This window comes from Anguilla anguilla, chromosome 12, assembly GCF_013347855.1.
Source record: "Anguilla anguilla isolate fAngAng1 chromosome 12, fAngAng1.pri, whole genome shotgun sequence".
Taxonomy (NCBI): domain Eukaryota; kingdom Metazoa; phylum Chordata; class Actinopteri; order Anguilliformes; family Anguillidae; genus Anguilla; species Anguilla anguilla.
In genome coordinates this window covers 32,521,451-32,543,504 of record NC_049212.1, presented here as the reverse complement: position 1 = coordinate 32,543,504, position 22,054 = coordinate 32,521,451, and the positions used below count along the sequence as shown (strand labels likewise).

The window sequence follows — 22,054 nt, the reverse complement described above, 5'->3', positions numbered from 1 at the left end:
TCCTCCTCACCTGGATGATATTTACGGTCTCCATGGAGACATTCCCAATGACCTGCAGGCAGCGTACTTGATCAAAGGATATGCGGTGCTTGAAGAGGTAGAATTGCTTATCATTTACATTCATCTGCAAGGGATGCAGAGCAAGACAGGGAGACAAGTCAAATTTTCTATTGTTGTTATTAATGCTATTTCTTGTCCAAAGCATTCAACACGTCAATTAAATGTCACACTCTTCCATAGTAATTGAGATTGCATTCCCTTGCAGTAATGAGGTATTACAGAAATATACACAATGCGAAAACATACAAACATTCAATGCACACATACAAAAAAAATGTGCAAATGCACACACGCACACACACACACACACACACACAGGCACAAAGTTCCTGTCCTTCTGACCTGGTAGCCCTCTGCGGTGATGATGATGACCAGAACAAAGGCCTGGCCCTTAGTGAAGGGCATCTCAGTGACCTTCTCAGCCTCTTCCCAGCTGCCATTGCGGAATGTGTTGAACACCACCTCTGAGGTGTCAAACAGCAGGTTAATGTGTAAGGCTGTGTCACTGGCCTCGGTCACACCGGTCTGCAGATTGATGCAGAACCTGCATGGGGCGATAGAGAGAGAGAGGGAGGTAGAGAGAGAGAGAGAGAGAGAGAGAGAGAGAGAGTCAGGAAGTTCCTTCAATGATTCCTTTGAGTCACCAAGACGCTCCTCAGAGCTTCAATCCCCCCTCTGCTTCTGAACTAGATGAGGCTCTGTTTGGTAACAGTTTGGAGTGCTTTATTACAATACAGAATGTACAACAACACAGGTTTGTTCTCCATCACATCTTTCAATGAATTTTCAGAATTTTGCATAAATTTGGAATGTTTTTACATCATCGTCGTGGGGCGACATGGCTCAGGAGGTAAGAGCGATTGTCTGGCAGTCGGAGGGTTGCCGGTTCAAACCCCGGCCTGGGCGTGTCAAAGTGTCCTTGAGCAAGACACCTAACCCCTAACTGCTCTGGCGAATGAGAGGCATCAATTGTAAAGCGGTTTGGATAAAAGCGCTATATAAATGCAGTCCATTTCCACATCATTGTTAGGGAGACACAGGTGGGCATCTGATTGATATACAGAATCTGTGGTTCTTCTGAAACATCCAAGCCAAAAGTACCACAGTATTCTAACTGGACAGTTTTCCACAACTGACTTCAGTATGACATAAATTAAACACTAAATATTACACAGGAGGTTTTTAAGTGTCACTCAAGTTCTTCTCCACTCCAATCACGGTATTTACACTGTGATACAATGTTATATTGCCATCTTAAAACAAATGAGACAGTACCTCATAGTGTAAAAAAACAGATTTGTATATTGTGTAGTACTGTCAACCTCCATAATGACAGGCAGAAGACCATCCATTACACTAATATGCCCCGTTACACAATGTTCTCCCTCAAAGAAAATAACCAGATGGGTGTGGTGAGGTATTGAGCTCACACAAGAACTGTACACTGTCATTAAAGCTGCCTTTTGTGTTGCCTTATGTCGTTAAACCCTAGTCTCCAAGCAAGCAAAACTGCACAGCGATGGGGGAGTGAGGTTTCATGAACTGCACAATAGGCAGGGCTATAGTGTGCTGTGTTTCAACCAATGAAAGCATGCGTATGAGAATGAAATGATGGGGAGATATCAGGGAGTAACTGAGAGCATATAATAGTTCCGCCTGTTTTTTGATTCACAAAGCCTAATTTATTCTTCCACAAAGAAGTAGCCTGAGCCCCATTCTCCGCAGTGCCCTCCATGGTCAGCAGGGGCTGCTCACCTGGTAATCTCCATGGGAATAATTCCCTTGAAGGCCATTGACATCCCCACCTTCAGATTGCCTGGCATGGGTGCCACAGATTGGACAGGCTGCACAACACAAACACTGGGATTAACACAGAGCAGTTTGTCTGTTGCAGTTGTTTATGACCCTGGTGCTGAGGTGCTGGAGAGCTGTGGACTGCTGAGTTTCACTGTCAATCAGCACTGAATTGATCAATCATTTAATGCAGCCGATCACACGGTTAACTTACCTCATCTAGTTTACTGGGTCTAAAGGGGCTTATGATTTTAAGTCAACAACAAAAACCAGTGCACCATGCGTCTTACAAGTACCAGGGCTGTACATAAAAGTTCTATATAAATGCAGTCCATGTACATTGAATACAGTAAAGACTAATGGAGCACGTTCAGTGTGTGAAAACAGAGAGACTGAATTGTGTGTGTGTGTGCGTGTGTATGTGTGTGTGCGTGTGTGTGTGTGTGTGTGGTGAAAGGCCAGAGCATTCACACATACCCCAAGTTGCGCTGGACTTGGATATTTTGGAACGGGTTCCTGAAAGACAAACCCAGTTAGCAGCGTGTCAGGGAAAACCAGACAATGCATCTTCAACTCCAATCACATCTAGAAAAGCCTGAATACTAAATCTAAACAGAAATACCTTAATGAAAATACAAAATGGTGTAATTGTAACTGTAAAACACTGGATAAGAGGATTAACTTAAGGCCTAAAATAAAAGGTCTACATTTAAATGCAGAATGCACTCTGCTCCTCCTCACCACAACGTTCACGGTCTTCATGAGGACGTCTCCAGCGACATGCAGGCCTCTCACTTGCTCCAGCGGTATGCGGTGCTTGAAGAAGTAGAACTCAGTGCCGTTTATGGTCACCTGCAGGAGCCGGAGAGGAAGGCAGGAAGTCAAGAAATGCTTCTATTCAAAAATTCTGATTATGTTATTTTTCTGTTTAAAGTATTCAGTCTGTCAATGAAATGTCACGCCCAACTCCAGTAAATGAAATTAAACTCCTCTGCAGTAAGGAGGTATGACATGAATGCACACAATAAACGTGCCCAAACCGACACACTCATAAAAAATACATACAGTATGCATGCGTGCACACATGCACGATTCCTGTCCTTCTCACCTGGTAACCTTCTAAGGTGATGATATAGACCACTACAAATGCTTTCCCCAAAGTGAAGGGCATCTTTGCAACCTTCTCCGCCTCCTCCCAGCTGCCGTTTCGGAAGGTGTTGAACACCACCACCGACGTGTCAAACTGAGGGCTGAAGTGGAACGCTATGTCACTCTCTTTAGTATCCCCACACTGCAGGTTGATGCTGAACCTGTAGGGGGCAACAAAGAATGAGGAAGTTTTATCTCAGCTACCTTTTGAATAACCAGATAAGACACAGGGAGGCAGATGTACTAAGCCTTTTTGCAACTAGTTTCAATTAAATGATTTTGCTTGTCATTGCAAAACAAAATGATTTGGTGAAATCGGTTAGTCCCTGAAAGCATATAAAAGTTTCACACATTTTTACTTCAGCAAAATTCCCTCATTCATTCATTCATTCATTCATTCATTCATTCAGCCATCACAAAAAAACAACTCTGTTCCATTCGCTGCAGTAACCCCCATGGCCAACAGGGGGCTTCTCACCTCTTGGTCACATCAGGTACCGTTCCTTGGAAGGTCAGTGTCGTCCCTGTCTTCAAAGTGCCTTGGACAGGTTCCAGAAATTGGACAGTCTGCAGAACACAAACACTGGGATTCACACAGAGCCGTTTGGTTGCAGTGGTTCTTAACCCTGTTGCTGGAGAGCTAAAGGGTCTTCTGGGTTTCACTATCGATCACCACCTGATGGATGAACAGATTAAAGCAGTTGATCACACCATTAACTCTGCTCATCTGGTTTATTGGGTCTAAATCACATCACAAACAAAAAACCAGCAACCTTGTGGCTCACAAGAAGCAGGGTCATGAATCTGGTCTATCGTAACAGAATGCAGATGGAGAGATGGAGGGTGTGAGTAATGCAGTACAGTCAGCGTAAAAACACAGTGACTGGGAAGTGTGTATGTTGTGCATGTGTGTGTGTGTGTGTGTGTGTGTGTGCGCATGTAGTGAGAGGCCAGAGCATTCATACTAACCCCCAGTTCTGCTGGAGTTGGATATTGTCCGGCTCCCTGAAACACAAACTCAGTTAGGGGTGGGTTAGGGAAATCCAAATCCAATCATATCTACAAATACTTGAATGCAAATATAATGATTTAAATACAAAGGCCTTAATTAAAGTACCAAAAGGCGTAATTGAAGACAAAATGGTGTAATAGTAACTGTAAAACACTGGATAAGAGGATCGGCTTAAGGCCTAAAATAAAGGCCTATATTTAATAGCAAAATGCACTCTGCTCCTCCTCACCTCTACGACGTCGATGGTTGGCACAGAAACGTCCCCAGCGACCTGCAAGGTTCTCACTTGCTCCAGCGGTATGCGGTGCTTGAACAAGTAGAACTCAGTGCCGTTTATGGTCACCTGCAGGAGCCGGAGAGGAAGGGAGTGAGTCAAGAAATGCTTCTATTCAAAAATTATGGTAATGTCAGTTTTCTGTCATCACCAGTATTCACTCTGTTAATTAAATATCACACCCTACAAGACAAAATGAGAATACATTTCTCTGCAGTAAGGAAGTATTACATGAATGCACACAATACACACACAAAACTGCACGCACAACTGCTGTCCTTCTCACCTGGTAACCTTCTAAGGTGATGATATAGACCAGCACAAATGACTCCCCCCTAGTGAAGGGCATCTTATCAACCTTCTCCGCCTCCTCCCAGACGCCGTTTCGGAAGGTGTTGAACATCACCAAAGACGTCTCAAACTGGGGGTTGAAGTGGAACGCTATGTCACTGCCTGGAGTGTCTGCACACTGCAGGTTGATGCTGAACCTGCAGGGGGCGAAAGAGAGCGAAGAGGTTTTTTTCAGTGATTTTTTTGAGTCACCAGACAAGACACTCTAGCTCTTACAAAAAGAGGAAAAGAAAGAATTGTGCAGCATTTTACCATTCATAACAACAATACATTAATGCAGCCTTTTACATGAGAAAAACTCAAGTTTTACACAATTTTGGTTCTGCAAAAACCCTCATTCATTCATCCATTACGAAGAAAGCGTCTCTGCCACATTCCCTGAAGTAACCATCATGGTCAGCAAGGAGATTCTCACTTTCTGCTCTCCTTGGGAATCACTCCCTGGAAGGTCAGTGTCGTTCCTGTCTTCAAGCTGCCTGGAACGGGTACCTGAGATTGGATGACCTGTACAACACAGACACTGGGATTAATACAGAGCAGTCTGTCTGTTGCAGTAGTTCATAACGCTGGTGCTGGACAGCTGCAGGGGTCTGCTGGGTTTCACCATCAATCAGCACTCAAAAAAATCAGTTATTCAGAGCAGATGATCAAACATTTAACTCATTGAGTCTAAATGGGTAGGTGATTTTAAGTTAATAACAAAAGCCAGTAAAGTTTGCGGCTCAAGGACCAGGATTGCGATTCTGTTGGTCTATTGCAATAAAATGCACGCAGAGAGACGGAGGGTGTGCGTAATGTTGCAGCACAGTTACTGTGTAAAAACACAGAGGGACTGAGATGTGTGTCTGTGAGTGGTCATGTGTGTACATGCACGAGTTTGTGCACGTGCGTGCACTAGCGCTAACCTCTCTTACTTCTTCTTCTGGTTTCTTCTCGGGTTCTGGTATTATTTCCTGAAACACAAACGCAGTGAGTGAGTGGGATAAATTATAAAACAGCGCAGCTCCCAATAAAATCATATCTACAAATGCCTGAATCCAAATGTAAATATGTTCACTTTGAAAGCCTCTGGGGAAGAGAATCTTATAAAAAAATATAAAATAAATAACCGCTTAAATTTAAATGTAGATTGGCCACACTTCCCCCTTACCTCGTGTACGTTGATGTTCATCTGAACGGTTATGTTCCCAAAGACCTTTACGGCACGCACTTGACCCATTTCGATGCGGTGCTTGAACAAGTGGAACGGAATGCTATTTACGGTTATCTGCAAGAGCCATAGAGGAAGTCAGAGAGTGAAGAAAGGTTGTGATAACACATTTCGGTTAATGTTAATTTTTTTTTTTCTACAAATTGGTCAGTATGAGTTATATGTCATAACCAACTTCAGTAAATGAGATCACATTCCTCTGCAGTATAGAGGCATTACACATATGCACTATGCACACAGTATACACACACACACACACACACACATCCATACAGTTGTCCATCTGACCTGGTAGCCCACTGGGGTGACAAGGATGACCAGCGCAAAGCCCTCCTCCTTAACGAAGGGCATCCCATCGGCCTTCTCCTCTTCTCCCCACTGGCCATTCTGGAAGCTGTTGAACACCACCTCCTCCGAGGGCTTGAACTGGGAGCACAAGCGGAATGCTATGTCACTGCCCTCAGTGTCTCCACATGACAGGTCAACGATGAACCTGCAGGGGGTGACAGAGAGCAGGGGGGATTAGGTACAGATTCCTTTGAGTGACTGGACAAGAAAATCAACGCTCACAATCCTCCGCAGTCCTTCAATACTGTCTGCTTCTACAGCCGGTTTCAGATGGTAAAAGGAATCTCTGTGACTTCATTACGAGTCAGAATGTACATCACCACGGAATTGCTATTCATCACACCCATTCAATGAATTCTCTGGATCATCACCAATCTGGATCAGGAGGGAGATATAACTTGACTTCAGAGATGCAGCCACGGAAAAGAAACTCTGCCCTGCAGTAACACCCATGGCTGCTCACCTGGTGATATCCTGGGGAATTTCTGCCGGGAAGAACACTGACATCCCAGCCTTCAAACCAGTTGGGACGGGCGCAGACTGGGTGACCACCTGCGCAACACAAACACTGGGATTCAAGCAAAACAGCTTGTCTATTGCAGTGGTTCATAACCCTGGTGCCGGAGAGCTGTAGGGTCTGCTTGTGTGATCTGCTGGGTTTCAGTGTTTTTCAATTAAAGCAGCTGATCACAATGTTAACTGACCTCATGAGGTTAAATGTGGCAAATTCAGTTGATTATTTTAAGGCAAAAACAAAACCAAGCAAACTGTGAATTTACAGAGGTTGCAAATCTGTCTATTGTACCAGAATATGGATGGAGAGATGGAGGGTGTGAGTAATATGGTACAGGAAGTGTATAAAAACACAGAGGGACTGAAGTGTGTGTGTGTGTGTGTGTGTGTAAGCGAGAGTGTTTGTGTGGAAAGGCAGCATACTCACCATAACCTCAGTATGCTCGATTTCATGTACATCTTCCTTCTGTACATCTACTTCCTGAAACACAACCTCAGGGGGGTCAGTGGGGGTGCCACGATGAAAAATAAAAGTGTCTAAGTGCAAACACAAGGTCTTAAATGTAAAAAAATTGCACAGTGTAACACACTGGACAAGAATATCTGATGCATGCTTCAACGTAAATACATATATTTAAATGTAGAATGCATGCTGCTCCAACTCACGTCAATGCAGCTGGTGGTCTGTATGAAGACTTCCCCAATGACCTGCACAGCGTTCACTTGCTCCGCTGGTATACGGTGCTTGAAAAAGCAGAACTTACGACGGTTTACGTACACCTGCGGGAGCCGGAGAGCAAGGTAAGGGTCAGGAAATGATGTAATAAAAATATTCTGTTAAAGTTTGTTTTTCCTCAGTTTTCTGTCAATTGAATATCATAGCCTACTCTTGTATATAAGACTGTATTCCTCTGCAGTACGAAAGCATTATGTGGATGTTCACAATGAACACACGCACTCACAAACACAGGCACACAGAGTTCCTATAACTTCTGACCTGGAAGCCCTCTGCAGTGATAATATAGACCAGCTCGAAGCTCTCCCCCTTAGTGAAGGGCATCTCATCGACCTTCTCCTCCGTTTCCCAGGTGCCTTTCTGGAAGGAGTTCAACACCACCGCCTTGGTGGGCTCGAACCGGGGGTTGAAGTGGAAGGCTATGTCAGAGTCTTTCGTGTACCCACACAGCAGGTTGATGGCAAAACTGTGGGCAGAAAGAGAGCACGGACGTTTTATCACAGGATTCCACAGGAGTACTCAGCTCTTACAACCCCCCCCCCACTCAGAGTTTCTGAACTACAGGAAGTCCCAGTTGGTAACAGTAACAGAAGTTTTCAGAGCTTTAATTACAGTACAGCTTGTCAGCTGCCACAGTGTCGTCCTTCATTACACACCCCTTGATGAATTTTCAGAAGATGCACACATTTTAAAAGCTTTCACGTCATCAGCAGAGAGACAGAGTCTGTTTGACCAGTAGAATATGTGTTTTCATTCTCTGAAAGATTCAAGCGAAACACAATCACAGCAAGAGGCTGTGCCAATGCTTTTCCATGCAGGATAAAGTCCAAACCTCAGAAGGCCAACTGGAACACGTTGCATGCTGAAGTGTAGAGATTTCTGAGCTTTATTGTGATCATGCATGCAAACTTTCCCGTAAAAAATGAATGATTTCATCAATATCCTCAAACGTTGTTAAACTCTGAGCATGTACTCAAGGAAAAATAGCACAAGGAATTAATGATATCTCTTGAACTGCTTTATACTGTTGGCACAACTACAGTCAGCAGGGGACGTCTTACCTTGCGATCTCACTGGGAATTGTTCCCTTGAAAAACAGAGCCTTCCCTGTCACCAAATTGCCAGGGACATGCTCCGCATGTGGGAGGGTCTGTGCAACACAAACACTTTGATTAATACAAAGCAGTGTCTATAAACATTGAGTAACTGAGATGTGTGTGTGTGTGTGTGTTGGGAGGACGGTGTATGCACACTAACCTCTGGTACTTTTTCTTCTACAACTGGCTTTTCTTTAATCTGTACATCTCCTCCCTGAAACACAAATGCCGGAGTGGGTGGAGAAATACAAAACAACACACTTCATTATCAAATAAACAAATACCTAAATACAAATACAACTGCTCAGGGCTGTTATTGAACGCAAGTAGTACTGAACTGAAATTTTCTTTATAAGTCAACAGATTATAACATGTCTCCTTAATTCCAGCTGTATTTATTATAAACATCATTGTAACCCATAAAGCTTTAAATCACCACATAGCCGCTGGAACAAAAAAAAAACAAAAAAAAAACAGCGGTCTCATTCGTTTGAAAAAATAGGAGGAAAAATGTTCAGGAATTATGGGATATAGCCTACCTCAATTAAAAAAATTTTCAATAAGCATTTAAAAGGAAGTGTTTTGCATTCTTTTTTCATTCAATTAACTTGATTAATCCTCAGAATAATGAACAGAATACGTGTTAGTGACACCACTAACAGGTGGATCTACGAAATACCAAAAAGCCGAAATGCAGAAGGCACACTGTTTCTCCTTACCGCGACCATGTTGGCGGACTGAATGAAGATGGTCCCAGTGATCTCTAGGGCGCTGACGTGCTCTACCGGCATGCGGTGTTTGAACAAGTGGTACCGCTGACTGTTTATGATCACCTGCAGGAGCCAGAGAGGAAGGCAGGGAGTCAAGAGAGGCTGCTGTGCAATATTCCAGTAAATCTTACTTTTTCCACCAAGTGATTCAATCTGTCAATTGAATATCATGCCCCATTCGAGTAAATGAGATTATATTCCTCTGCATTAAGGAGGCATTACATGCATATACGCAACATGCACAAACACCACACAGAGTTCCTGTTCCTCCTGACCTGGTAGCCCTCTACGGTGACAAGGATAGCCATCTCAAAGCTCTCTCCGGGTACTAAGGGCATCGCCTCTACCCTCTCCTCCTCTTCCCAGTTGCCATTCTTGAAGCTGTTGAACACCACCACGTCTGAAGGCTCGAAGCGGGGGTTGAAGTGGAAGGCTATGTCAGAGCCTTTAATCGTCCCATACTGCAGGTTGATGGCAAAGCTGTGGGAGTCGAAAGAGGGTTAAGAAAGTTTTATCATATTCCACTGGGCCTCCAGATAAGATACTCAGCTGTTTACAGTTCTACTCCGTCTATTAACCCCCTTCTCCTTAATTACAAAGAGATTCTGTCGCTTTACTGTAACATATAATGCCCATCATCGTGGCCCTCGAAGAATTTTCAGAAGATGTATCAAGTGCAAATTATTTGGCATCATTGTTACTTGATCACTAGTTCAATTATATGCTAATGTCCTAGTGTAAAGATAGCAACTATCCTCCATATTGTGAAAACCTAATAGCAGAGTCACTAAGCAGGCTGCACTAGCGACGGGAGAGTAAGGTTTCATGAACTGCATAATAGACGGAGCTAGAGTATAGTGAGCTGTCATTCACTGATGTTTCAACCAATCAAAAGCTGTTGCTCCCTAAAGCAGAACTAAATGGGGAAAATCATGGAGTCACTGAGAGTTTGTAGTACTGCCATACATTTCTGGGTCCACACTGTGGATTAAAATTTTAAGGAATTTCCCTGATCGATTTCCACTAACATTAATGAACAGCTATAAATTAATCATTAACAAAACATCATTATTATGTGGGAAGGAGCTCTAGGCATCAGCACTGTTGACAGGGGCCGTCGAATATCTGATTGTAATAACCGACAAGGCGACAAGGCCCAAAATCTTGTACATTGTTGCACTTAGTTAATATTGTAACAATATTTTAAAAATGCATATGACTAGTCAAATAACACTGTAGGCTGCGTTAAGGTTGACTTATCATCCAAAATGGCTGAAAATTCACAGACAAAAAATTGCGGAAATCGCGCAGATGGCTAATGGCTGTTGATATTAGGGTTGCTAATGATTAATCAAAGATAGATTATTTGCCTTTGATCGATCAAATGAACGGATCGAACTGAACAATGTGGGGTCTCAACTGTATCAGCGGTCATCAGTAGGCACTTTACCTCTGGATGTCTTCGGGAATTGTTCCACGGAAGAACAGAGCCATCCCCGGCCTCAAACCGCCATAGACGGGTCCCACGTGTGGGATGCTCTGTCCAACACAAACACTGGGATTAACACAGAGCAAAACCTTTACCCATACATGGATTTCCAGATCAAAGCATACTTTCTCTATGGAGAAAATGAATGGGAGTTTCCCATAATCATCCCTGTCACGGTCTGTGATCTAAACTGGCGTTTAAAAACTTAGATGCTTTTATCCAGACACAAGGAAATGCAGATGGAGGGATGTTAGTAAAGCAGAATCACACAGTCAGTGTCGAAAAACACTGAGGGACCGAGGTTTTGTGTGCGTCTCTGTGTGTGGTGTAAGGCCAGTATACTCACAGGAACCTCAATCGTTCCATCACCCTCCACAGTTTGTCCTCCCTGAAACACAAACTCATTTAGCGGTGGGTGGGGAAACCCAGACAGAACAATGCATGTTCGAATCAAAATATTTCTGCAACTTCCAAAAAATGCTAAATCAAATGCCAAAAATGTCAAAATGATAAAATGCAAATACAAATACTAATATGAAAATATAAATTCTGAAATGCTCATGTAAATGTTGTAAATGTGTAAATTTATATGCAGAATGCATGCTGTTCCTCCTCACCGGGATCATGTTCAGGGTCTTCATGGAGATGTCCCCAGTGATGTTCACGGCACTCACGTGCTCCACCGGCATGCGGTGCTTGAACAGGTAGTACTGGCGACCGTTTATGTTCACCTGCGGGAGGAAGGATGAACGGGAGTCAGGAACCAACGGCTGCTGATCAAAATTTCTATGAATGTTTTTTTTTTTTAACTCCCAACCATTCAATTTGTCAATGGAACGCCATGCCAGCAGGAGGCATTGTGCTTACACACAGTACACACTCATGAAAATGCAAGCACTCACACAAACATAGACATAAACTGAAATACACACATACCATGCAATTTGCACATATACAAAAAAAAATACACATATGTATACATATGTACACACATACTACGCAGTGGTCGTTATTCTTACCTGGTAGCCCTCTAAGGTGATAATGTAGACCACCTCAAACTCCTCCCCCTTAGTGAAGGGCATCACATCGACCTTCTCCTCCATTTCCCAGGTGCCGTTCTTGAAGGAGTTGAACACCACCACTGGTGAGGGATCGAATCGGGGGTTGAAGTGGAAGGCTATGTCAGATCCTTCGATCTGCCCATACTGCAGGTTGATGGAAAAACTGTAGGGGGCAACATAAAGCAAGGATGTTTATCACAGGATCCTGACAGTAACCAGGTAAGATACTCTGCCCTTACAATCCTGCCTCAGACTTTAAACCATCTCTACTTCGGAACTATAGGAGGTTCTGGTTGTTCACAGAAGTTTCTGGTACTTCATTTAAAAAAACAAAACAAACAACACGTCCAATATGACAGAGCTGTTCCTCATCTCAGCCCTTAATGAATTTCCACAAGAAGCATCAAATTGAATTGCATCAGTTTCAGCAATAGGGAGTCAATGTTAAGAATGCTGAGATGAGTAAGCAGATTATTTATACAATACTGTGTGTGGATTTATGCTCTGAAACTTTCAAGTGAATGACATCACTACAAGGGTCTGCTAAGTGAACTTTTCTAACTGAACAGCTTTTCACAACCCACTTCATGGTGTGACGACAGTTAAATATCACAAATCACATCAGGGTTGCTTTGGTTCCAGGCGTACTGGCGTCCCGCTCTACTTCAGCCACAGCACTTATACAGTGATACAGTGTTTTAATGCCTCGATTACAGGGACATTCCACCGCAAAACAACATTAACCTCGTTTAACAAATCAAGCCGGAACTAATTAAGTCTCTTTAAGGCTGCCCAAAGCGATCTTCGCATAGTAATAGTGGCAGGAGGAAACTTGGTAAAGGGTATATGTCATGATAACAAACATCTCTACCCTTGCTCGTTTTTTTTTTGCAGAACTACAATGGGCGGGAAATTAGAATTTTGATTGTGAATGAGAAACTTGTGCAATAATCTCACTGCACACACATTTCCTGTAGTACTCCATTCAATTCACGCGAGTCACAATTGGATAAATCATCAGAGCAGCTTCTTTTTTTCCCTACCAGGATACTGTAGTCAAGTTGTTACAGTCTGTTCAAAAAGTATACGCATATGAGTCACAAACAATCCAAGCACGGGGCCTCACCATAAGCCATTAGATAATTTTGTCCTGTGAATGGCTCTCTATGATGAATTAATTTTCAGACAACTTCAGAAATCTCATTCTACGGAACTCGACCGATCAACAAGAATTTGTAAAGAAAATTTGATGCTAGACATGTGCCGTGGAGCATATTACATAGTAGAGTGCAATATCTGAGCGTTGTCATGACTAAATTGATGCTCGCTTTCTCTAAAATATAACTCAATATTGTCGTCAGTATCCTGGAGTGTGGTTAAGCACTAATCACAGAGTCACTAAGCAGCTGAAACTGCACTAGCAATGGCAAGAGAGGGGGTTCATGAGTTGAATAATCAGTGGAGCACTAGTGAGCTGTCAATCACTGACTTCCTTCAGCCAAAGAAAGTATGAATTGGCCCCATTTCCTGCTCTACGCTCCATGGCTCCTCACCTTTTGATCTCTTGAGGAACAGTTCCCTTGAAGTACAGATACATCCCTGGCCTCAAACCGCCATAGGTGGCCTCCACGTGTGGGATTTTCTGCACAACACAAACATTGGGGTTAATGCAAAGCAGTTTGTCTGTCGCAGTGGTTCATAACCTTGGTGCTGGTTAGCTGTAGGGTCTGCTGGGTTTCACTGTGGACCAGCACTTAATTGATCAATCAATTAAAGCAGTTGATCACACATTTAATTTACATCACCTGGCTTACATGGGTCAAAAGTGGTTTGTGATTTTTAGTTTTTTAAATAAAATAAAAACCTTTGTCCTCATAAGGACAAAGCTTGCAATTCTTTTGGTCTAGCAACCGAATGCAGATGGAGGATGTGAGTAATGCAGTGGCACATTCAGTGTGTAAAAACACAGAGGGACTTATGTGTGGGTTTGTGTGAAAGAAATAGAGAGAACAAATGCACGTGTACATTTGGATGGCCGTGGGATCGAGCGTATGCGTGTGCATGTGTGTGCGCGTGCGTGTGTGCTGTAAGAGGCCAGCATACTCACAGTAATCTCAATCTTTCCCAGAGTTAGTTGTCTCTGTCCTCCCTGAAACACAAACCCAGTTAGGGGTGGGGAAACAAAACAATAAATACCTTATCCAGTCATATCCGCAAAATGCAACGACAAATGCTTAAATATGAAAAAATCTGTGCTATGCAAGACACTCTGTGACAAGATGTTTAAATGTAGAAAGCACGCTGGTACTCCTCACCTCAATCATGTAGATGTGCTGTATGGAAACATCCCCAAGGATCTCTATAGCACTCACTTGCTCCACCGGCATGCGGTGCTTGAACAAGTGGAAGTGACGACCGTTTACGAACACCTGCAGGAACCAGAGTGAAAGACAGGGAGTCAAGAAAGGCTGCTGGTCAATATTTCTGTTATTCTTCCTTTTTCTTCCAAAGCATCACATTTGTCTATGCAATATCATGCCATACTCTAGAAAATTAGATTAAAAGGCATAATAGGGGTGTTGCGTGTATTCACACAATACACACACATATACACACGTGAAAATCATGCACAAAAGAAAAAAAAGAAATACACAAACGTGCACATTCACACTCATGGTCACACAAACACAGTTCCTGTCTTTCTGACCTGGTAGCCTTCTGTGGTGATAATGATGACTGTCTCAAAGTCCTTCCCTTTTTTGAAGGGCATCTCAGTGGGCTTCTCCTCCTCTTCCCAGTTGCCGTTCTTAAAGGAGTTGAACAACACCGCCTCTTCGGTGTCGAACCGTGGGTTGAAGTGTAAGGCCCTGTCACATCCTTCGATCTGCCCATACTGCAGGTTGATGGAAAAACTGTAGGGGGTGACAGAGAGCAAGGATGTTTTATCATACATTCCTGAGAGTAACCAGGTAAGATAGTCTGCTTTTAGAATCCTCCTCAGTCCTTCAGTCCTCTCTGCTTCTGAACTACAGGAGATTCTGGTTGGTAACAGAAGTTTTGGGTGCTTTACTGCAACACAGCATGGCCATTGCCTCAGTATTGTTCTTCATCCCACCCCTTCATTTTCAGACGGTGTCAAATTAGAATGTTTTGGCTTCATGAGTAGGGAAGCGGACCTTGAAATGTTAATGTGGCAATATAGAGCCAATGACAGGTGACCCCCCTATTCCCTATTTTCTTGTTTTAGTTTACATTGTTTAGATTTAAGTATAGAGGATGTGAGATGTATTCTTTTATTTTACTGTTAGTATTCATGTATATTTGTCATCTGTGTCAGGTATCTATGGCTATCTGAGTATGCAGTACTCGCAATGCACAGCAGAGGGCAGTAGCGGAGATGCTTGGGAAGGAAATGGGATGTCTCGGTGCGCAGAGTTCTATGTTCGCCAAAGCAGTGAAAATGAAACATGCTACTACGAAGTGATCATTCTTTTGTGCCTTGTATTGGATATTGCAGGTGAGATAATAGTTTATAAGTGATGCAGCGCTACTGTATTAGGAGGGAAATGTGTATACTGTGTTTTGAGGAACTAGAGTGTATATTTGGAGTGTTATACTGTAGTTCGCGGTACTTTTTGACTAAGTTAGCTAACGTGGCGCATGTGAAGTGGAGCCTAGCAATATGATTAGCCATAGCAGGGATGTAGCTAGCTACTTCGCGGGAATATCGTTCGCCTACCTGATGTCAGTGATGAATGTATGGAATAATATCAGTGTAAATGGGTTATTGAGATAATTATTTTAGTTAACAGGAAGCGTCAAAACGCAACGTTAGCGTGTCCGACCACGAAAGTTAACCTGAATCGCAGACAATCCGTGGCGTTAGCTCCCGACCGAGTACTAGCCCTTATAACGTATACAGTAAATGGTACTAACGTTAGCTAGTAGGTTATGTGTTGCAGGGCTATGGTAATAGCAGCTGCCAAAGTTTTAATTGTTTCTTTTGTTTGCGATGAAGGGGGCAAATTATCAAGCGAAGCTAGTAATGTTAATGTGATGATAATATAATAACTGCGTTATTATTTTGGTGCGCAGATTTCTATGTTCGCCAAAGCAGTGAAAATGAAGCATGCTACTACGAAGTGATCATTCTTTTGTGCATTGTATTGTACATTGCAGAGTTTTGATAAAGAACCCTCAACAACATGCGCGCTTGAAGAGTCATCTTTATGAGTGTGCAACATTAAGAACACAGATAAGTATCTGACTGACCCATATTGTTTGTGGTTTCATTCTCTGAAACATCCTAACAGATTGTATGACATCAAATGTAATGTTAAGAATACAGAGATAAGTATCTGGTTTATCTGGAGAATATGTGGATTCATGATCAGAAGCATTCAAGCATCACAAAAAGTGTACACTCACTGACTATTTTAAATTCCACATTTTTTCATAACTGACTTGAGAATGTAACATTAATAAGAAATTAAATATCAAATAAGGAGTGCTTATCATTGCTCTCAAGGGTATTGGAATCCTGCCACAGGAACTGAACAACGTTAATAAAGTTATAATTTTTGCATTTCCACGTTACAGTGAGCCAAATTGGAACCCCCAAAGTTCTGCCCTCCCATTGGCTCAGATAAACTCTCACACAAATCCCACTGTACACACATTTCCAGCAGTGCTCCATTCAATTTTTCCAATCACCATGGATACCATGGATTTCTGTAAAACACTGATTGGAGATATGGGCTGTGGAATATTTTACATGCTGGACGGCAGACATTTTATCCACATCTGATCTTTGCGATGACAGTTTAATTACATGCTAATTGCTTACTAAAATAAATCATAACTGTTTGCAATATCTGCACATTGTTACACCCAATGCACTGAGCTACTAAGCAGGCAAAACTACCTTAGCGACAAGTAAATGAGATGAGTTGCATAATCCTGGAGTCATAGCAAGCTGCTAAAACCTGATTGCTTTCAACCAATAAAAAAAGACTTTGGTCCTAATGGAAAAATAAAATGATTGGGTGTAATCAGGGAGCCGCCTAAAATAGTTCAGCCTATTTTTGATTACATGAATTCTCAATTGGTCTTCTTTCATTAAGGGGCTGCTCACCGTTTGACCGCTTGAGGAACGGTTCCCTTGAAGTACAGATACATCCCAGGCCTCAGTCCGCCAGTGATGGGCTCCAAATGTGGGGTGGTCTGTGGAACACAAACACTAGGATTCATATGGAGCAGTTTGTCTGTTGCAGTGAGTCATAGCCCTGGAGTGGGAGAGCTGTAGGGTCTGCTTGGCTTCAAGGTGGGTATATGCTTGGTGAGAAGTTTCTCTGAAATTGAACTACTGCCAAACATGGCGCCACACACAAATGATACTCCACGCCAGTGGAGGACGCAGATTCAGATTCTGCAGCTGTGATAATCATGGAGAACACGGAAGTGACAATTGCCACAGCATTCGCAAAAAAAAAACAGCGGCAGCTGTAAAGGAGAAACTAACTGATGGACGTTGACTATTTACGAGGTGCTTGATATTTTACTTAGCGGCACAAAAAAATAGAGAAGATTGTGTGTTCGTCTACATTGTCAGACGAGGAGGCATGCCAGTGCATGGCTAGCTGGGCCAGCAGGGATGTGCACACTGCGGTGGCCAAAGTCGGTGTAGAGTTGTATTTGCTCAGCTAGTATACTGTACTCCCCGCTTAATTTATCAGTCAATTACCACAGCTGATCACAGTTAACTCTCCATACTGGTTTCACTGCGTCTAAAGGTCTAGGTGTTTTTAAGACAAAAGCCAGCAAACCTTACAGCTCACAAAGACTGAGGTAATAGATTCCTTGGCATTTTTCAACAGAATGCAGATGGAGAGGTGTCAGAAATGTAGAAGAGCAGTCTGTGTAAAATCACATAGGGTCTGAGATGTGTGTTTGAAAGACAGAGAACAAGAATATGTGTGTGAGTGTGTGTGCGTGTGTGGTGAGAGGTTGTACTCACACTAACCACCACCGGTCCTGGAGGTGGCAGTTTAGGTGCTCCTTCTCCTCCCTGAAACACAAACTCAGTTACAGATAGGAGAAAACAAAATCTCCTGATTAAAGAAAAAAATCCTAAATACAAATACTCAAATGAAAAAAACAGCGATTAAATTTAGAAATTAATTATTTAAGACACTGTATAAGAGGATCTAAAAACTACTTCAAAAAGTAAATGTCAGAGGTCAGAACAGCTGAGACACTGACCCATTTCAAACGACGACTGAAGACTCACCTCTTCAGGCTGCACCTCTCCCCATCCCTCCCTACTCCCCTGTAAATGACTGTAAGCTTAGAGTTGTAACTAGGCAGCTGTTTCGTAGGTGACTTAGGTGCATTAACTGTCTTAACTACTGCTTGTATTTTTTCCATAGATTGCGTTGTTGCCGTTCTCGTTGTGTTAGTGTTAATCAGTTTAACCTTCAGGGTCCAAGTTGAACTATGCGGTTGTTCCCTGCACTTGGACCGGTACTTCTCTCTAGGGGTTTCGGCATACTTGTTCCTGGTTATGGTTATACACTTTGTTGTACGTCGCTCTGGATAAGAGCATCTGCCAAATGCCTGTAATGTAATGTAAAAATTAAATATAGAACACACGCTCCTCACCTCTATCATGTTGACGGTTTTCATGGTGACGTCCCCAACTATATTAATGGCACTCACATGCTCCACTGGCATGCGGTGCTTGAACAAGTAGAAGTAACGACCGTTCACATACACCTGCAGGAGCCAAAGAAGAAGCCAGAGAGTCAAAGAAGGCTGTTATTCAATATTTTTGTTAACATAATTTTTTTCTCCAAAACAATTGAATCTATTGCCTAATCTAATGCTCCAATAATTGAGATTATACTTCTCTGCAGTAAAGAGGTAATCCGTCTATGCACAGATGCAACGCTACAAAAAAAATACAAATGCACACATACACACACAAACACAGACAGACATACAGACACACACTTCTTGTACTTCTGACCTGGTAACCCTCTGGGTTGATCAAGATGACTGTCTCAAAATCCTTCCCCTTTTGGAAGGGCATCTCAGAGGGCTTCTCCTCCTCTTCCCAGTTGCCACTCCGGAAGGTGTTGAACACCACCACATTGGAATCAATTCGGGGGTTGAAGTGTAAGGCTATGTCAGCGTCATTCAGCTGCCCATACTGCAGGTTGATGGAAAAACTGTAGGGAGCAACAGAGAGCAATGGAGTTTTATCACGGATTCATGAAATGTAACCATATAAGACTAAGCTTTTACTGCAGGTTTATGTGAAACTTGCAATTTAAGTTTAACATATAGGCAACATATATATATGAAAAAAATTATAGACCACAGCGATCAGCTTGATATATCTCGCCCACCACTAGCAGAGTGAGTGGAATGCTGTCGGTGAAGTCGTCTATCATGCTGCTATGGTTCCTCCGATGAGCCATGACAAATCCCCTAAGGCCCTGCTGTCATTGGTTCAGACAGACTTAATGAGATGAAATCTCACACAAAAGGCACTGTACACACACATTTCCGGCAGAGCTCAATTCACCTCACGTAGCGGTATGATAAATCTTCATAGCAGCATTTTTTCCCTGCCATGGCAGAGTGTTGCCATCGTGCTACAATATGACTGGCCATTCTGGTGAATTGTGTTTTTGGGGTGTGTGTTTAACATTTGCTTTGTGTACTACAATAAGCACATACACATGAGCCTCAAACAAGCCAAGTCCAGGGGCTCCCCATTAACCTATGATCCAGCTTTCTTTAAAGAATTTTCCAACATCTGCCAGTGTTTCAGCAATTCTATTCTACAGAGAAGAAAGCGCACATTTTAACAATAAATTAACAATCGATTGCCGACTTCCTTCAGCCAATGCCTGCAGTAGCCTCTGTGGATCCTCACCTTTTGATCTCCTCAGGAAGGGTTCCCCTGAAGGTCAAAAACATTCCGGTTCTCAAACCGCCATAGACGGGCCCCACGTGTGGGATTTTCTGCACAACACAAACACTGGGATTAATACAGAGCAGTTTGCCTGATGCAGTGGTTCATAATCCTGGTGCTGTGAGCGGAAGGGTTTGCTGGATTTTCACTGTCAATCAGCGCTTTTTTAGGAAATCAATTAAAGCAGCTGATCACACAGTTGACTCACTTCACCTGCTTAACTGGGTCTAAAGAGTCAAAAACAAAAAACCACCACACCCTGCAACTCACAAGGACCACGGTTGCCAGGGTTTTGAGTCAATTGGTCTGTTACAAGAGAATACAGATGGAGGGGTGTGAGTAATGCTGTTGCCCAGTCAGTATGGAAAAGCACTGATATGTGTGTGTGTGTCAAGGAGAAATCATTTGTGTATGCATGTGTGTGGAGAGAGGCCAGGGTACTCACTGTAACAACCATGTTTGCTAGACTTGGATGCAAGCCTCCTTCTCCTCCCTGAAACACAAACTCAGTTAGGACCTGGCGGGGGAAAAACAAAGCCATATACTTTCTCATCCAGTAATATCAGAAAACTCCGAAATGGAAATACAAATGATAAAAATGCAATTCCAAATACCTGAATTCAAATACCAAAAGGTAAATACAAATGGTCAATATGCTGTGTTGGATGCTTTACAAATATGCTTTAAATCTGTCAAAAGTAAATGGCAAAATTTAAATGTAGAGTGCACGCTGCTCCTCCTCACCCCGATCATGTCGACGGTCTGCATGGTGATGTTCCCGCCGATCAGCAGGGCGCTCACGTGCTCCAGCGGCATGCGGTGCTTGAACAAGTGGAACGCTCGACCGTTTACATTCACCTGCAGGAGTAGAAGGCAGAGAATTTTTTTTTAAAAAAAGGCTGTAATTCAAAATTTTCTCTTAAAGTTACTTTTTCCTTCCAAAGCGTTAAATCTGTCAGTGAATATCAGGCCCTATATGCCACTAAATGAGGAGGCATTGCACGTATGAGTAAAATACACAGGAATGCAAAAACAGAACACCAAGATACAAGCACACACAATTGTGCAGTGCACACACATACAAAAAATGAGTGAATACAGAGATAGAGACAAACAAATGCAGTTCTCATTCTTCTGACCTGGTAGCCCTCTGTGGTGATAATGTAGAGGACCTCAAAGTCCTCTCCCTTACGGAATGGCATCTCAGTGGGCGTCTCCTCATTTTCCCATCTGCCGTTCCGGAAGGTGTTGAACACCACCACATTGGTATCGAATCGGGGGTTGAAGTGTATGGCTATGTCGGAGTCTTTCACCTGCCCGTACTGCAGGTTGATGAAAAACCTGTTGGGGGCAACAGAGAGCAAGGAAGTTTTTTCAGTGCTGTCATCAACATCCACAAATGCAGGGAAACCCTAACCAGAGTCTCCAACCAGGAGAAACTGCACTATGGGGAAGTGAGGATTCATGTATTGCAAAATTGGTGGAGCCAAAATGAGCAGCCTGTCACTGATTTTTTCAAACAAGACTTTTGCTCCCAATAGCAGAACAAGCTGTGCCCCTCCATGACCTCTCAGGATTCTCACCTGTTGATCTCTTGTGGAATGGTTCCCCGGAAGTACAGATACATCCCAGTCCTCAAACCACCGAAGACAGGCCCCACATGTGGGATTCTCTGTGCAGCACAAACACTGGGATTAATATAGGGCAGTTGGTCTGTTGCAGTGGTTCATAACCCTGGTGCTGGAAAATTGCAGGGACTGCTGGGTTTTGCTGTTAGTCAGTACCGCATTGGTCAATCTAGCAAAGCCTTTTCTCACACAGTTAACTCTCAACTCAGTTTATTGGTTAGTTCGTTTATTATTTTTAGGCATAAAGAGAAACCAGCAAGGTGACAAGCTGACAAGGACCAGGGTTGCAAATCCATTGGTTGTGAGCAAAAGAATGCAGTTGGAGGAGTGTACAGTCAATGCGTACAGTAGCATAGTCAGTGCATGAAATCCATTAGGGGCTGAGATGTGTGTGAGAGAGACAGGGAAAAAGAATGTGTGGTCATATGAATTTTTAGGTTTCGCATGGTATGTGTGGTGAGTGGCCAGTGTACTCACAGTCACTGCTATCTTTTGTAGACCTCGATATCCTTGAATTGTCCCCTGAAACATAAACTCAGTTAGGGTAGGTGGGGCAAGAGAAAAATGCATCCAGAATAATT

The 22,054-nt window shown here is 43.0% G+C and overlaps 1 protein-coding gene across 1 annotated transcript in view; it reads right to left on the bottom strand.

Annotated features, from left to right (window-relative positions):
* Positions 1–22,054, bottom strand: part of LOC118210154 — a 158,747-nt gene that overhangs the window by 8,355 nt on the left and 128,338 nt on the right. Inside the window, exons 69-108 of the mRNA XM_035386094.1 lie at positions 21,951–21,995; positions 21,429–21,517; positions 20,985–21,186; positions 20,590–20,703; positions 20,291–20,338; positions 19,807–19,895; positions 18,892–19,093; positions 18,525–18,638; positions 17,881–17,931; positions 16,999–17,087; positions 14,572–14,776; positions 14,180–14,293; positions 13,972–14,013; positions 13,418–13,506; positions 11,823–12,027; positions 11,421–11,534; positions 11,150–11,191; positions 10,765–10,853; positions 9,590–9,794; positions 9,264–9,377; positions 8,705–8,758; positions 8,509–8,597; positions 7,709–7,913; positions 7,378–7,491; positions 7,139–7,192; positions 6,662–6,750; positions 6,139–6,343; positions 5,791–5,907; positions 5,546–5,593; positions 5,056–5,144; positions 4,576–4,777; positions 4,245–4,358; positions 3,973–4,008; positions 3,482–3,570; positions 2,963–3,164; positions 2,596–2,706; positions 2,332–2,370; positions 1,816–1,904; positions 403–604; positions 11–124 (exon numbers count right to left, since the gene is read on the bottom strand). Of these exons, the coding sequence (XP_035241985.1) occupies positions 11–124; positions 403–604; positions 1,816–1,904; positions 2,332–2,370; positions 2,596–2,706; positions 2,963–3,164; positions 3,482–3,570; positions 3,973–4,008; positions 4,245–4,358; positions 4,576–4,777; positions 5,056–5,144; positions 5,546–5,593; positions 5,791–5,907; positions 6,139–6,343; positions 6,662–6,750; positions 7,139–7,192; positions 7,378–7,491; positions 7,709–7,913; positions 8,509–8,597; positions 8,705–8,758; positions 9,264–9,377; positions 9,590–9,794; positions 10,765–10,853; positions 11,150–11,191; positions 11,421–11,534; positions 11,823–12,027; positions 13,418–13,506; positions 13,972–14,013; positions 14,180–14,293; positions 14,572–14,776; positions 16,999–17,087; positions 17,881–17,931; positions 18,525–18,638; positions 18,892–19,093; positions 19,807–19,895; positions 20,291–20,338; positions 20,590–20,703; positions 20,985–21,186; positions 21,429–21,517; positions 21,951–21,995 (4,524 nt within the window). The remainder of the gene's footprint in view (positions 1–10; positions 125–402; positions 605–1,815; positions 1,905–2,331; positions 2,371–2,595; positions 2,707–2,962; positions 3,165–3,481; positions 3,571–3,972; positions 4,009–4,244; positions 4,359–4,575; positions 4,778–5,055; positions 5,145–5,545; positions 5,594–5,790; positions 5,908–6,138; positions 6,344–6,661; positions 6,751–7,138; positions 7,193–7,377; positions 7,492–7,708; positions 7,914–8,508; positions 8,598–8,704; positions 8,759–9,263; positions 9,378–9,589; positions 9,795–10,764; positions 10,854–11,149; positions 11,192–11,420; positions 11,535–11,822; positions 12,028–13,417; positions 13,507–13,971; positions 14,014–14,179; positions 14,294–14,571; positions 14,777–16,998; positions 17,088–17,880; positions 17,932–18,524; positions 18,639–18,891; positions 19,094–19,806; positions 19,896–20,290; positions 20,339–20,589; positions 20,704–20,984; positions 21,187–21,428; positions 21,518–21,950; positions 21,996–22,054) is intronic.